General features: G+C 34.1%; 1 protein-coding gene across 1 annotated transcript in view; it reads right to left on the reverse strand.

The window, feature by feature from the left end:
• The window catches only part of LOC132559673 (endonuclease/exonuclease/phosphatase family domain-containing protein 1-like), a 35,409-nt gene extending 28,702 nt beyond the window's left edge, over positions 1-6,707 (reverse strand). The window contains exon 1 of the mRNA XM_060224290.1: positions 5,256-6,707. Within this exon, the coding sequence (XP_060080273.1) occupies positions 5,256-6,238 (983 nt within the window). The 5' untranslated portion in view covers positions 6,239-6,707. The remainder of the gene's footprint in view (positions 1-5,255) is intronic.
• Between the last annotated feature and the right edge of the window lie 10,301 nt (positions 6,708-17,008).

The raw sequence follows: 17,008 nt of genomic DNA on the forward strand, positions 1-17,008 counted from the left end.
CAGGATACCAGGGTGACTTAGATTACCATGGTGATTATTTAGTCAGAATCACAACCCTAAACAGTCAGGATACCAGGGTGACTTAGATTACCATGGTGATTATTTAGTCAGAATCACAACCCTAAACAGTCAGGATACCAGGGTGACTTAGATTACCATGGTGATTATTTAGTCAGAATCACAACCCTAAACAGTCAGGATACCAGGGTGACTTAGATTACCATGGTGATTATTTATCAGACTCAAATCAATCACATCACCCAACAAAATTGAGGTTGAAAAAGTAATGGCTGGAGAAATGCAGTGGAATCAATATACAGACGCCAAATCCTCTGTCTGAAGTTGTTTCTTAATTAATGTGTACAACGTGCATGTTAAATGTCAGACCAAAAGCTTCTCTCAAAATTAGAATTGTACATAATTCATATATCAAAAATCTGGATCCTGTCATACATAAAATGAACAATCTATGACATGCTACAGAAATCATACATGTACAACATGATTATATACTCCTGTACTTATACATAATTAACATTAATTATCAGCACATTTAGATGATATTTGCAAACTGCATTATTTGTATGGTATATCTATACGACAAAAAGACCTAAATATGTGATAGTCCACCCATGACCATTAAACCTGTTCTGTGATAGTCCACCCATGACCATCAAACCTAGTACTGTTTAGTGAGAAATACTACTCTGGTTACAGACATGTGTTAGGCCTGGAGTCCCTTAGCATTTTACCTCAGATAACCTACATCACATATATAGTACCAATTAAAACATTTGTAATAGTGGTCAGCTGATTATGATAAGGCCGACATTTTCTGATTAAATATTCTATTATAAAATTAGGACAATTCATTATTTATATCTACAGTTAAAGTTCAAAGGTCAAGAGGTGATTGATTAAAGTGTTTACTTAAAACAATTTCAATTGTGACTAATGAAGGTTTTTAAGTGTATATACCTGCAACAGTATTGACAAAGAATTATAGCTGTATACAGATTACTTGTACAGAGTAACCATTTATACCTAAAAAAGATCTGCAGGTATCCTTCCCTCAATACCATCCTAAACAATCACTAATCATTTGTATAGTATGTCTATCTATGTATTAGAAGACATGAACCAAATAGTGGAACTCTTTGTTGTATTGTGTGCAGGTCTCCTAACCAGTAAGTTAGAATTCTAGTTCTTTTCAAAAAGTGACAAGAGAAAGAACCAAACATACCAAGAACCATCTAATTTCAAACAGATGCTCTAACAGAGATACTGCCAAAGAGGTTTCTAAGAAACATGAATATTTTTGGTATATGTTGCCTGTTAAAACTTGTAGGAAATTCAGACCTATAAGACCTGACATTTCATCAGCAGTAAGAATAATTTTCTACATCAGAGAGCAGAATATTAATTACTGAATGGAATGACCTCATCCAAACAATAGGCCCACTGGGATTTTTCGGCTGGACAAACAGATCTAATTATCATGTATTCAGACTGCCAGCTTACATACTTGATTCACGGATATGGAAGCTACAGAAATTACACAAGATGGCCATGGAAGATACCAAAACTGATCAGTTTTTGGCAAAATTATAAAAAAAAATCTTTCTTCTTCCTGAAATCAGTACTTATGTCCTAGCTGTGATGACTGAGACACCAGCTCTAAACATGTACATTCTCACCTGTACTTTTAACAAACAGAACACAGGTGTACTAAACCATACACAATCTTCAGCAAATTTATGACAGTGCTCTAGGTAGGACAGTCCGGTATTTGTCCATCAATAGTATTTGTTTCATGTCTAACACCAGCTTTAATAATATATAGATGTACGTATTTATTGGGCAATCACACCATAGCACTGAGATTTATTAGATGTGTGAGGTCACCATCCAGCACTTAAAGGGTACTATTCTTCACAAAAGCATTGCCTATCTAAGTGTTAAGTATGCCTGGCAGTTATGACTTTCTACCTTGTTCTAAGTTGGGAACATGACTAACATTAGTATTGACAACATTTACATTTCTATTGTTGTATGAAGGAGAAGACAGATCACCTGGTCTTATTATCCTTGTACTTTTTCTCTGTGCCAATCTTTCTTTTGTTTTTATTTTGCCAGTTTGTGGTACAATTTACCTTCTGTTCACATGTCAGTTTTTCTTTCTTGTTTTATATTCTACACATGCATGTGTCCACTGACAAAGCTTTATTACACTAAAACTCTCAGTAAAATCTAGGATAACAATAATGATACTATATCACTCAGATCACCTATTCAACACTGTAGACTTAACACCAAGTCACTTGGCTCAAAATACATCCAATCCCTTTATACCCTATGAATGCTTTATGATGGTAAGTCACTCAGATTACCTATTCAACACTTCAGACTTAAAAAAGGGTCCCTTGGCTTAAAATGTATCCCATTTCTTCATACCCTTTGAATGCTTAAAAAGGCCTTTCAAATATTGGTAAGTTTTTCTAAGGAAAATCCGTCCTTTCCCCCTTTAGTATATTATTTTTAATTCTTGTCTAAAAGTAAATAGGTTACAATTAACCCTGTGACGTTGAATGTGGACATACACTCACTTAATTTGAACACATTTTTCCCACCCTATTTCTTGCATTATACAGACCATGCAATCTGTTAGTAGACTTGGTAAGGAATATTATAACCTTCCTGTTACATGTTATTGATAGAAAATCCTGCAGCCCGTTACTGAGACACCCCTCCAATTCAAAATAGGTCATTGGACAAAAAAAAGAGTTGACAGGAAAATATTCATAAAGTTCCAACAATGATAAAAACAGGAAAATTACTCATCAAATTCTAGTATTGATTAAAACAGGAAAAACCGTTTATCCAGTTCAACAATGATAACTTTCAAACATTACCCAGATAAGAACAATATAATATGTTGTAATAACTGATGCATGTTAAGTCACTGAAGCATGGAAGGAAAAGTTTGATACACATGCTATTATTCACGGCAATCTAAGGTGAAACGTTTAGCAAAGATGCATAATAAGAAGTATGTAGAAGCATTAACAATTTACCATGATATAGCCCAAGTTTATTAAGATGGGAAACGTCTGTCTGCTGCTACCTGTGTCGCCTGAATGGCATGTACAGGTAAACTTGTCGTATGAGTTTGCATATGCAAATCTCAGACCATCATGCCACCTATTGGCAACGCATAACATAAAAGAAAATAATTTCAACCTAATTCCAACTGGTCAAATGGTTCAAATTATTTGTACAGTTTACCACTGTATAGTCAGTTTATTAAGATGGGAAACAGGACCATGGCCTATTAGAATGGTATTGCACAGTGCAAATTCAACATCCATGTTTGGGGTTATAATGTTTGTATACATAACAGATGCTGAATCAGGTGATAACTAGTATTGTATTCTGAACCTTGTACCAAGCAGTGATGACCTGTATCAAACACCATACAGATTCTGGTTCATCTGTTAAACCTAACCGATAACATGTACAAGGTTTTAATTGATAAATATATGTGTTGATGTAGGCCTGTGTCAGAAAACAACATTTACAACTTCTAATGTTAACTCTGTCACAGCTGTAACCACTATTTACAGCATTTCTGTCACGTCTGTCACAGGCAATATAATTTCCGTCACATCTGTCACAGGCAATATCTTATTCATCTAAGTCACATGCAATCATATTTCTGTCACAGGCAACAACATTTCAGTCACCTCCAGCATAGGCAACTACTACACTTCTATAACCTCTGTCACAAGCGACAACACTTCTGTAACCTTGGTCACAGGCAATTACATTTCTGTTGGCCTCTAATGACACTCTCAAATTATGGTTAGTTTAAAATTTTGAAGTGTAATAGCCCAGTCTTTGTGAGCATACCCTCTTTGATACAGTTACTCCATCACCAGCTTTTACAGAGGATGTTTGGTTAATATTGAACCTTGTACTACCCGAAGGCTAGATGTAAACATACTACTGTACCACCTACAAAGCATAGTCAATGTGATGACATGTTGGATAGAATCAACAGACAAAGATGTCTACTTTAAACTTCTGTTTACCATTGTGCATGTCCTTAACATGTGGTATTAATTTTTTTGTAAAGTGTTACTGAGTTCAATAGTTATCCTGAAAGGCATGTCAGTCAATTAACTGAGGAATATATATATACCTAATATAGATTATCTATTAAACACTATCAACATAAACATGGGTGTATTGTGTAACACGTGATCAAACTTAGCAAGGCTAGACTTCAGGACATTAAAGTGTTATTTTAGCTAGTATGTGCTGCATACCTGTTAGAGCCAGGAAGAAGTTACCAGAAATAAAACCTTCTTTAACTGTATCCTTATTACGTAATGATTATTATATAGAGGAAATTTAATGTTTTCCCGTTAAATGTCATAAATATTTTTTACAAGACAATATACAGTATATCTATATTTTTCACAAATGCAGAGTATAAGTAAACAATAGATTTATTCTGCCACAGGAAACAATTACATTTCCTTTTCATTATATTATTAAAGTAAAAACAAATAAAGAAAAAATACAAACAAAACATAAAATAAAACAGTGTTAGCAAAAATTAGAGAAATGGCATATTCTGTCAATGACACCCTAACAACAAGATAATGCCATTTTGTATAAGCTGCTCTTCATTATTTTCTTCCAGTTTAGAATTTAGGTCATTATCTGGTAAGAACTTTGTTTACAAAACTGTTTTTATATACTAAATAAGGGAAAACCAATGTTATCTGCTTTTTCAAAATACCAGCTGAGTTAACTGAGAGGACGACTATGCAAGCCTAAGTTATATAGAAAATTTGTTGAAATTAATTCCTACATTTAATGTGTTTTTGTTTTTTTAACCCTTGCATTCTCAAGTTTCTTTTTCTATTAAATGGTGTTTGATCTCAGCAGAACTTACCCCAGGTATATATTTTTCCCCCATTTTTAAAAACAAATTTTTCAGCAATCTAAATCTTCTACCATTTAACTCATACTAAGAACTTATGTCTTTAATTTTGTTCAAAACCTTTTTAGCTCTCTATGTTAACACACTGACATTTTGCTATTGATGTCTAACTGTTGACTTACTACACAAACATGGCAATCCAGAAACACATGCAACTGCAATCAAAGCAAAATCTGTATGTACTTGTCCAGGAATTCTGAATGAAATTTTATATCTAATGCAATGTGTTGTTTTTAATACTTACCCATTCTCCAAAATTGTCAGACAAACAACTTCTTTCACACCAATGTTATCTGCTTTTTCTGATGAAAATCGTTCAATATTCCAAGATGCTAATCGCACAGCATGCCGCTTTTTTCTCTTGAATAAAAATGGTGTTACATTTGGCCTTTTAGAATTTTTCACAATTGGCTTTATAATATCCAAGATGTTTTCTACCGAAGCAGTCAATAGCCGTGGTTGACTATTGTCTAACCCTGTACCTCGTGTTTCAGGGGGAGAGACTCTATTTGCCAAATCCCCATTTAATTCTGACACAGGTTCATACCGCTCCTCTGAAGGAAGGGAGTTATCTTCAACAGTTACTAGATACCTTATTGCACTTAACAATGATGGGCCAATACCCTTGACCTTGACTAGATCCTCGACTGTTGAAAACGGACCTTTTTTGTCACGGTAAGCCACAATATTCTCAGCTAAGGATTGTCCAACACCTTTTATTTTCATTAATTGGAAAACATTGGAAGAATTGATATTTACTTGGGTAAGAACACCTGTTGCCTTTTTTGGTTGTTCCTTGTTTAAATGTGCTACTGACAGGTCCTGTTTACTGCTGCTCAGTGAACTTCCACGTGATGAACTTGTTCCACTTGTATTTGTTGATTTTTTTGACACACAAATTTCATTCCTGATGACATTTAATTTTGTAGCACCTACTCCAGACACCAGAGCTAAATCTTCTACTTTTTTAAAGCCTCCAATTTGCCTTCGATACTCTATAATACTCTGTGATGTTGTCCTATTAATTCCAGGCAGTGTCATAAGCTCTTCCTCTGTAGCGAAATTAATATTGATCAGAGTTTGAAGTGGATCTTCTTCTACCAAGCTCAGGTTGAAGGTCGCACTTAAATTGCGCCTGTGACCTTTACCCTTTGGTGTCTTGGTATGGTTTTCACCACAGTCACTCCCTGTGTGGTGAGGGATGCAACAACTGTTCACAGCACCCATCTTAGTCAATATAAACACAGAGAAATGTGTAGGGATTAAAACCAGTTAGGATAACAATTTGTTAAACACAGGCATTGTAATCTATTTGGATATAAACGTATCTAATTTATGAAAAGAAATACATTTCCATACATGACGATAGATAGGATAGATGTCCATATTATGTTAAAGACATGTCTGTCATTCTGTCCTCTCAGTGCAGACTGCGGCCGGTTGTCGTGATTACTGTGTTCGCTTACACCCTCAACAGATTTACCCATTCATACATATCCTCCATATTGTTACATTTATTTGTTGTTGTTCAGCATGTCTACTTATCATTCTACCCCAGCTTTTCCTGCCCGGGTTCAGTTGTCTGAGTTAATCCCTGTGTATTGGGGCTTATACCAGCGGATTATGTCTACAGATCAATGCTGGGTAAGTAATTAGGTCACTCTCAGTGTCCTCTTGGGTCAATGATTCAACAGTCTGTGCTCCTCAAGGCCAGCTTACATTGACATACCTGTGTAAAGATACAAAACAGATCATGATCAGGAGTTACAAGGTCGGCTGATGACAAGAAAGATCTTAATCCAATCAACAGTTACACATCTGCTTTGGAAAAGAAGCTTGTTATTTTTATTGTTTCTATATGTACCAAATAAACAAGCAATATAGCAGCTACATAAATATTGACACATGCACATTAAAGGCCTAGAGCAACACACCTCAGACATGCACATTAAAGGCCTAGAGCAACACACCTCAGACATGGAGCTTATAGATAACTACCACTAGTAGTACTGTGTTATGAGAAAAGAAGCTGTATATATACAGTACCTATTACTAGTAAACATGTCAGCATGTTTTTTTTCTTATTTATGACAATTATATCTGGTATACATTGACCTCCATTAATAGTAACAGTAGAGTTACAGGTAGAGGCTATAATTACATACAGTATACAATTCTTATGTATGTTCTGTCATCTATGACTTATCAGAAACTTTTCAGTTTCTTTTAGTATAAATATGTACCTGTAATGCTAGTTGTTTTTACTGGAGGTCAAAACTACACCAAACCTGAACTTTTATGCATATAATCTATCTTACCTGTTACCATGAGACATGCTTGCAACTAATACAGTAACTCCTACAGAAGACCTGTGTGTCTTACATGTGACCATGTGACATGCTTGTAACTATACAGTAACTCCTACAGAAGACCTGTGTGTCTTACATGTGACCATGTGACATGCTTGTAACTATACAGTAACTCCTACAGAAGACCTGTGTGTCTTACATGTGACCATGTGACATGCTTGTAACTATACAGTAACTCCTACAGAAGACCTGTGTGTCTTACATGTGACCATGAGACATGTTTGTAACTATACAGTAACTCCTACAAAAGACCTGTGTGTCTTACATGTGACCATGTGACATGCTTGTAACTATACAGTAACTCCTACAGAAGACCTGTGTGTCTTACATGTGACCATGAGACATGTTTGTAACTATACAGTAATTCCTACAGAAGACCAGTGTGTCTTACATGTGACCATGAGACATGTTTGTAACTAGACAGTAACTCCTGAAACATCCTAGAATTCCAATAAAACATTCAAAAGATGCAGTATTTAGGAGTGGTTATACAATTAGCTAGTCTGTATGTACATATACCCAAACAGAATTAGTCACTGAAGTGGTTAAAGGGATCAAGGCACTTCAGCTTGTATATTTATCATACACATTAAACTATTAAAGGAGTAAACATACCTCTCATCCAAGTGTTGTTTTGCTTTATACTAGAATATAACCACTCTAACAATTTCTGAATTGTTATATATGGATGTGTATTAAATACTTCAGCACACTATTAACAGATCTAATTCTCCATAGTTTAAAGTACATATGCCTCAACACTGGAGTGATTCTCTGGTGCTGACTTCAACAAATTCTAGGATTCTCAAATATAGACTTCCTCAAACTTGAATGAGTTGATATGATGTTAATATGATGTAACATGCTCAGAGTTGTAACTCATGTGAAATCAATTATTTTAAACCACAACAAAGTTAAGTCTAAAATACAGCAACACAAATAGACAGGAAAACAACATGTCCTAGAAACAGTCAAAGAGGTAAGTAATGACCTTACACTTAACTGTGTACTGTACAGAACGAGAGACATGCTTGAGGTTTGGACCCTCACAGCCGAGCACCACTTTTCAAAGTCCAAGATAACAAACACAAGACTATCTCCAGCATCCATTCATCTGCCTACACACATACAAGCTTGACAAACCATAAGGATCTTAATACCAATCTTAATAGGGAACAGACCAAGCTAATATAGGAGGTTACTCTAGTCTACACATACACACAGAAAGAAACTGTACGTACACCATTGTTTTCTTCAAAATTTCAGTAGTCTTTAAACTGAAGTGAAAAAAGATCACCTTTATTATAACTAAATTCAATATCATAAGTCCCAAACTAATGGGAGGTAGTTATATATTACATGCAAGTCACCAATAGTGTATTATGAAACTGTTTGTATGTGATCTCCATTACACAGGTATCATGTAATCTTTAACATTTCTTATCGCATTGTATCAATGATAAAAATGTATTATATCCTTATACAACTTTTGTTCATAATATTATTCATCATGCTGTGTTACACATATAAACTTAAGATTTTATGATAATTTATATATGTAGGTGTATTTAAATCTCAAAAAAATGTTCATTTAATTTGTTCACAAGAAATTTACAGAAGTAAGTAACATGATAAATATACAAAAATAAACAACATGGTTCATGTATCAACCTGGTGATAAAGTATAGTATAGATATTGTATTATATTCACCATCAAAATCCAAGTTTTTCACCTGAAACCTGGGACAAATCACAGCTATGATGAAAAGTATCACCTTTGTGAGGTAAACAGATAAAACTTAGCATTCCACTACAGGTGGGTGGACTGTAACGTCTGTTATAACTGATGACTAATCATGTTGTCATCCTCAAAAAGAAAACTCCACCAACTACATACCCTGAACCCCCAGTTATTACAGTTATCCACTTCTACATTTACAACAACACTTACTACACATACCCACACTTAATAAGTATCTTTATAAAGTATTCACAAGAGCTGAACAGTACAAATAAAGGGTAGAATTCAAACAGCAAACATTCACATCATATTACCTTAGTCTAACATTTTCATTTTTTATCTGATTCATGAATATGCTGTGAAAACATTTAGGTGGTTGGTATTATAAAATATAAGTAAAAAGTGTAATACACCAATCTATTGGTGTGGTATTTTAATTGGTTAACCTGACACCAGATGTCAAAAGTAACATGACTTATGTTGTTAGGGTTACTTACCCACTTGTGTATTTACACCTACCACACTTTATTACACTTACCCACTCACACATTTACAATCACAGTTACTACATTTCCCAACACATATTTAAATCCAAAGTTACTATATATACTTACTCAGATATTCACACCCACAGCTACTAAATTTACTCCCTAACACATTTACATCTACCATTCACTTATCTGCTCACACATCTGTGTATATATATATATATCTGGTATATCAATAAACTTGGAATTCTATTGAGATAGCTCTATCATGTTGAAGCTATCAATAATATAGTTTGGTGCAGAGAGAACAATAAAATTAATCCTTGGCATTTCCAGACTGTGTTTAATGCTGTCATGCAATAACAAGAACATAAATACCTGTATAGTACTTTTGATTTAATCAATACTTTCTGTAAATCAAAAATTAATTGATATGTATACATAGATTTTGGCATTGACCAGCAATGTACTGACATAAAGCAGCTTAAAATGATCTTGTCCTTGATACCTTACATTTTAATAATTTCTGGCTACAATATTTTTAAAAGAACAATATGCACCTGTTTACAAACTGTAGTGCACTAGCTTTATAGGTCCGATAAAATTACTTAAGGTCCACTCTGAACCAGGATATTAATTTTTGTGTACCCAGATACACATGGTAAGAATGTACATTGTTTTTAATCATAATGTGTTACATACTGCTTTCTTTTCAATCAAAGTATGTGAAATGTTTCATTTTCTCTATAAATAACACAATTCTGATGATAAATGAGATCACTCACCAGCGACCTCATAACTCAGTAAATCTACTACCAACAATCTGAAACTTGAAGATCTATGAAGTGTCTATATATAGTTCAAGGGCATGACACCTTTACTAGAATCATCAATTCAGGTCCTAAAATGGTGTCTTGTAAACAAGAGTGTGACATCATATCTAAAATCAACTCAGACCTTAAAACTGAGTATCGTCAACAAGTATATGACATCATTATAGTACAGTCATCAACACAGGCCCTAAAACCGCATACAGTAAACAAGAGTTTGACAAAACTAGAAACAAATCTAGACCCTAAAATAAAGTCAAGTAAACAAGAGTATGGCTTAATAACATCCCAACATTGATTCTAATAAACAAATAAACAAAAGAATGACTTTAGAACTAGAACCATCAATTCATGCCTAAAATTGAGACTAGTAAACAAAATTGACTTCCTCAATTCAGATTTTAAAGGCAAGTCTAATATACAATGGTATGACATATAGAAACATCAATTCATGTCCCAAAACCTATAAACAAATGACATCATAAGTAAGATCCAAATCATTTATAGCCCCTTATTAGATAATTGTAAGTCTTTCAGACTTGTTTTTCTTTTTTTCACACTGATCAAAAAGTCAGTAATAAGTATCTACTATAAAGTATTCACAAGAGTTGAACAGTACAAATAAAGGGTAGAATTCAAACAGCAAACATTCACATCATATTTTCTTAGTCTAACATTTTCATTTTTTATCTGATTCATGAATATACTGTGAAAACATTTAGGTGGTTGGTATTATTAGACGTAAGCAAGAAATGTTATACATCAATCTCCTGGTGTGGTATTTTGATGGGTTAACCTGACACCAGATGTCAAAGGTAACATGACCCATGTTGTTAGGGTGATAATGGCAGGGTGCTGTTCACTCTCCCTACAGTACTTGGTATACCACTGTCCTGGGCATTGAGTGGAAGGAAGGTCAATGCCTGCTACTGTGTAGGGTACTCCAGGGGATGGGGGAGGAAGTTCATAACAGGGCAATGTCTAATATATGGCAAGTTCTGCTTCCATGTACAGTACTCCTGGGGAAAGGGGAGTCCACAACTGGGCAATATCTAATACATGGCAAGTTCAAAAAAGGTTCTAAACCATTTCAATTATTTCCGATACAAAGCGAAAATTTTATCAACCTTCTAGAAGCATAAATCCCTTGTATTATGAGTTGCTAACAACCTAATTTATATTGTAAGTTTTCTGTTGATCAACAGTCTGAAAAAAATACATGAAGCTGTTTTCGCTGTTATACCTATTCCTGCCAGTGTAATATAATTGTAAATTTGTATCAGATAAGTCCTTTTTTTTTCTTTATTTCTACTATGTTAAATTGTTCTTTTCCTAAGAAATCAAAATCTAGTACAGAATAAATCTATAAATATCCTTTCTATTCACAATCTTAGTCATCATTTAGGAGTTAAGGTAATGGAAACAAAAAGTGATACTTATCAGCGAAGCTACAGGTGATATGGCTTCACCTTCTCTGTCAGTACAAACACATGATATACACACAGTTGGACAGTAGCTAGTTATACAGAGCACTTCTCTCAAGTGTATCATGGCAGTTACACAGTGTAAAGTATAAATAAATATTCAGTGCTAGTATCTATTCCATCAAAGTCAGCCAACACTATATTATCTATGTATAAATATGTCTGTTACTTTGGGGAATAGTATACATGGTTTCTATTGTGTCCCATACATTTGTTTATCATGTGGCACTAATATTTTATTGGTATGGCACATACATGCAGTACAGAGAACCAAATACCAGCTGACCATCTATCACTCAAGCTCTATGTACAATATCTATCACATTTTGAAGCAGATGGTGTTTTACATTTATTTGTTTAGTTTTAAGTATTGGTGCAATATTATTGAAGAGATTTATTTAAGATGTCTGTTTTTTGTTTTTTTGTTTTTTTTTGTTTTGTTTTTTTTGTTTTGTTAGTTAGTTAGTGCTTAGTTAATACCAAAGTTTTTACAGTGTCTAAATTAGTTATTTAGCGACCAGAATATATCTGGACACAAAATTTTGATCCAGCATTCTAATTTTTAACAACAGAAGTTTGCATCAAAATCTTCATAATTATTATTTAGGCATGATAAATTTGAAAAAAAAATGTATATGAAAGAACCAATACTCAACTGAAAGACAAATATAATATTAACTGTGTTGTTAATCTCTGCTTCATCAACAGGTCTAACAAAATAAAACGTAATTAACTATTTGTCATATTTCAAACCCGTACATATCGACAAGAGATAATTAAGGTATTTCAACAAAAAATTCGTCCGATCAGAACACTATGTTTTCAATATCCACTTGTTGGAATGTTTTCCAGTAAAAGAATACCTGGTTAACATATTTTATACCGAAATACACACACCAAACCTTACAACTTCAAATTTTACAATCTTGGCTGGAGACTGAAAACCGGTGCTGTCAACTATCGACGTTACCTCTCATACTATCACTAGCCAGTTTTACCCCCATTTCACTCAATGTGGTAAATGAATGTCCGCATCCAATTTTGTTTTTGATGATTGGTTAATCAACTAATATAAATAAATAGGATGCAATCATTAGCGCTCACAGTACTTACCCTGTCAAATCCATCTTTCTTTCTCTTTCGTGGGAGTGAAAGGTCGAGGTTCAACACGCTTGCGCAATGGTGATCGATCTTCATCACATGGATGTTTACAACCATAATTAAAGGTAGCGACACAGTAAAAGTTCTTAGATGGTTCTGTATTTCATTTACTGTTTTGTTTCTAAAAAATTCTTCAAACAACTGTTTTTTTACATAAAAAGGAAACATTTATAATAAATGTTATTATCATAAAGTAAATGTAGCTATAAATAAGCACACATATTCATGTACACCATGCAGCTATCTTCATATCACAATGCCATAGAAATAAGAAAAGTTACAATTTAAAAAAAAAATAGGGATAAAACTATACCAGATTTCCATCAAACCTCACATTTTGTAAATAAAACCATAGGTCAGTCGAGCATTTATACTATCTTAAATCATTTAAATTCTTATTTTTAATAAAAATAAATTGTAATGGGTAGCTTGCACCTCTACAATTTTCATATGCAATTCGCTATCTATGGTGACAAGCATTTCTAATGATTAATTCCATGCATATAACATTTTGAAATTATAAATATTCGTGTATCTCAGGAAAATATCTCCATAATTCTACATGGCATTTTCTATCTTAGTGCCAGAACACTCATTTGTGGTGAAGTGCAAACTGTACTTGGTCAACAGTTGGTGATGAGGTAGCTGGCAGAAGTACAACTGTTCCATCCCTGGTCTGGCCCTGCATTTTTTCTGCTCCTATTACAATAATTAATATTGATGCTTGAAATTATTATTGACTCTGCTTGAAGTTAGCAAAAGTGGTATCTTTTGAGGCAAAAACTTCGAAAATGGAAGGAGGATGTAAACTTTATCAACAATGAGCATTTAGTTAATTAATAGAGCATACGTCTCAAGAGTTCAGAGGGTCCCCAGTTCAAAACCCAGGTCTGGCTATGCATTTTTAAACAGTGGTGAAGCTACTATACAAGATGTTACAGGTATTGATAAAATAAGAGGCCCATGGGCCTTAACGGTCATCTGACCACAAAAACTTCCAGCAGGGAGGAGGGTATTTTTTCTACTTTGAATGAAATCTTACTAAGAAGCTCTTTTACATGATGCAGATGGTAGTTTTAGTGAGGAGTATGTAACTGTAACAAGTGTTGCATATTTTTTGACAATAAAGTTGGATCTCAATCCCACTGTTGAAACTTGAGAAGAAGTCTAAAATAGGTGTTGCACAAGAAAACTATGATTGAGCAATCCTGTTACAAAATGGTCTCCCTGGCTGCCATATCAAGGTTTTGACAAGGTCAGAAAATAACAACACTTTGTTGGCTACTTTCCTTAACATTCCCACCAATTGTTAGCTCAATGGCAGCATTGGAACTGGAGAGGAAGTTTAAAATATGTTTTTCAAGATGGTGGTCATGGCGGCCATCTTGGATTTCAGAAATACCCAAAAAATAACAACACTTTGTCAGGTTCATATCAGGATCATTTCAAGCAAGTTTGAGCTCAATCCCACTGATGGAACTTGATAAGATGTTTGAAATGTCAAAAGTTTATGAACGACAGACGGCACACGGTGGATAACGATGGACGCAACACAGGTCTATAAACCCAATAGAATAATAACAACAAACAACAAACAATTACTGACAACATTAAAACATCACACTTTTGAAAATTTGCAACAATTTTTATTCTGTACCTTAGAATATTGTACACTCTCCCAAACAATTTTTTTCACAGTCAATTTAATTTGGAACAGTCTTTACTTGAGCAACTGTAAGTATTATTAAATGATTATCAATTATGTAAACATACTGTTAAAACATGTACTCTGACTATGATTTAAATATTTCAAACACATTAATTACTGCTTATCCATATCTACCCAATGATTTTCTTGTATTTACACCATTAAAACGAAACACTGAAATGATATATTAGGCTGGCTAACAGAAAATGTAAAATTCAACAAATTCACAAGTCGCTGAATTCCAGAACTTGTAGCTTAGGTAATCCACACAAGAGCATAGATTCTTTCCAGCACATCAACAAGATCAATCTTCCAATGTCCCTTTAAAATATCTTAGCTAATTCCTCTGTATTTACAAATTAAATACTATACACAATGTATCTGAATCAGTTCAAATATTTGATTATTGATTCTTCTTCATGTACAAATGAATTGTGTACACAGTGTTTCTGTGACCAAGTGTCATCAGTCACCATGGAAGCTGATAATACTATTACAGAGTAGATAATACAGTAGGGAATGCTACAATACAACCAAAATGTACTACCTAAACAAGTCTCAGGTGATAAGATTCATTAAAACAGGTGCTTCTTGTCTTATTTCATTAAAAACCTTAACCAAGAACCTGTATGCTTCTGTACTTTTCCCTGTCTATATCCCTAATACAATACTATATTCCACTGAGTTCTGACAATGCATAATTACATATCTAATGATGGAAATCCTTATCCAACCAAACTTGTCAACCTGACTAGATAAAATCTATATTAGGCAACTATGTCTAGCCTGTGAATCCCATACAGCTTTGTGCATAACACATGTAATGATGAAGACAACATGGCCAAAAGAAAACAACGGAATCTGCGACAAAGAAAAGAATCTAGATTATCTTTGTATGATAAAATAGTCCCAATTACTTCAAATCTACCCTGCAGATTTATACTTATAAGAAACATCTTGCTATCAAGGTTGTAAGCAGATATTTATGATAATGTTTGAATCAAACTCACACTGTCACTACTGTTCCACAATTTGTTTTGTTGATGTAGCCTCTTTTGCCATACCAATTATCGCTGTTACAAATAAAGCTTGAGAATGACTATTTATAGAAAAACATTTTCCTGTTTAAGCTGGGCACTCAATTGTACAATACACTAAAAAAAACCAGTAATACAGGTCTACTTATTTCTATGGGAAAATTGAAAGTTTGCCTGCATTAAAATTAAGTGGTTGGTGACCACCTCAAATAGATTTTAAAAACCAACGATCACTTGTGCACCTTATACTTGTAAGAGTATCATCAGTGATATCTGACTATCAGGTCTATTTCTGGTTTATCATTACAGATATCTGACTATCAGGTCTATTTCTGGTACATCATCGGAAATATCTTACTATCAGGTCTATTTCTGGTTCATCATCGGAAATATCTTACTATCAGGTATATTTCTGGTTCATCATCAGTGATGTCTGACTATCAGGTCTATTTCTGGTTCATCATCAGAGATGTCTGACTATCAGGTCTATTTCTGGTTCATCATCAGTGATGTCTGATTATCAGGTCTATTTCTGGTTCATCATCAGAGATATCTGACTATCAGGTCTGTTTCTGGTTCATCATCAGGGATGTCTGATTATCAGGTCTATTTCTGGTTCATCATCGGAGATATCTTACTATCAGGTCTAATTCTGGTTCATCATCAGAGATATCTTACTATCAGGTCTATTTCTGGTTCATCATAAGTGATGTCTGATTATCAGGTCTATTTCTGGTTCATCATCAGAGATATCTGACTATCAGGTCTATTTCTGGTTCATCATCAGTGATGTCTGATTATCAGGTCTATTTCTGGTTCATCATCAGAGATGTCTGACTATCAGGTCTATTCCTATTTCATGAAGAGGGATATCGGACTATCAGGTCTATTCCTGGTTCATCATCAGAGATATTTGACTATCAGGTCTATTCCTGGTTCATCATCAGAGATATCTGACTGTCAGGTCTATTTCTGGTTCATCATCAGAGATGTCTGACTATCAGGTCTATTCCTATTTCATGAAGAGGGATATCGGACTATCAGGTCTATTCCTGGTTCATCATCAGAGATATTTGACTATCAGGTCTATTCCTGGTTCATCATCAGAGATATCTGACTGTCAGGTCTATTTCTGGTTCATCATCAGAGATGTCTGACTATCAGGTCTATTCCTATTTC

The sequence above is a fragment of the Ylistrum balloti genome, unplaced genomic scaffold (genome assembly GCF_031769215.1).
Source record: "Ylistrum balloti isolate Yb309-2 unplaced genomic scaffold, AGI_CSIRO_Ybal_v1 Utg370948, whole genome shotgun sequence".
NCBI classification, from domain to species: Eukaryota; Metazoa; Mollusca; class Bivalvia; order Pectinida; family Pectinidae; genus Ylistrum; species Ylistrum balloti.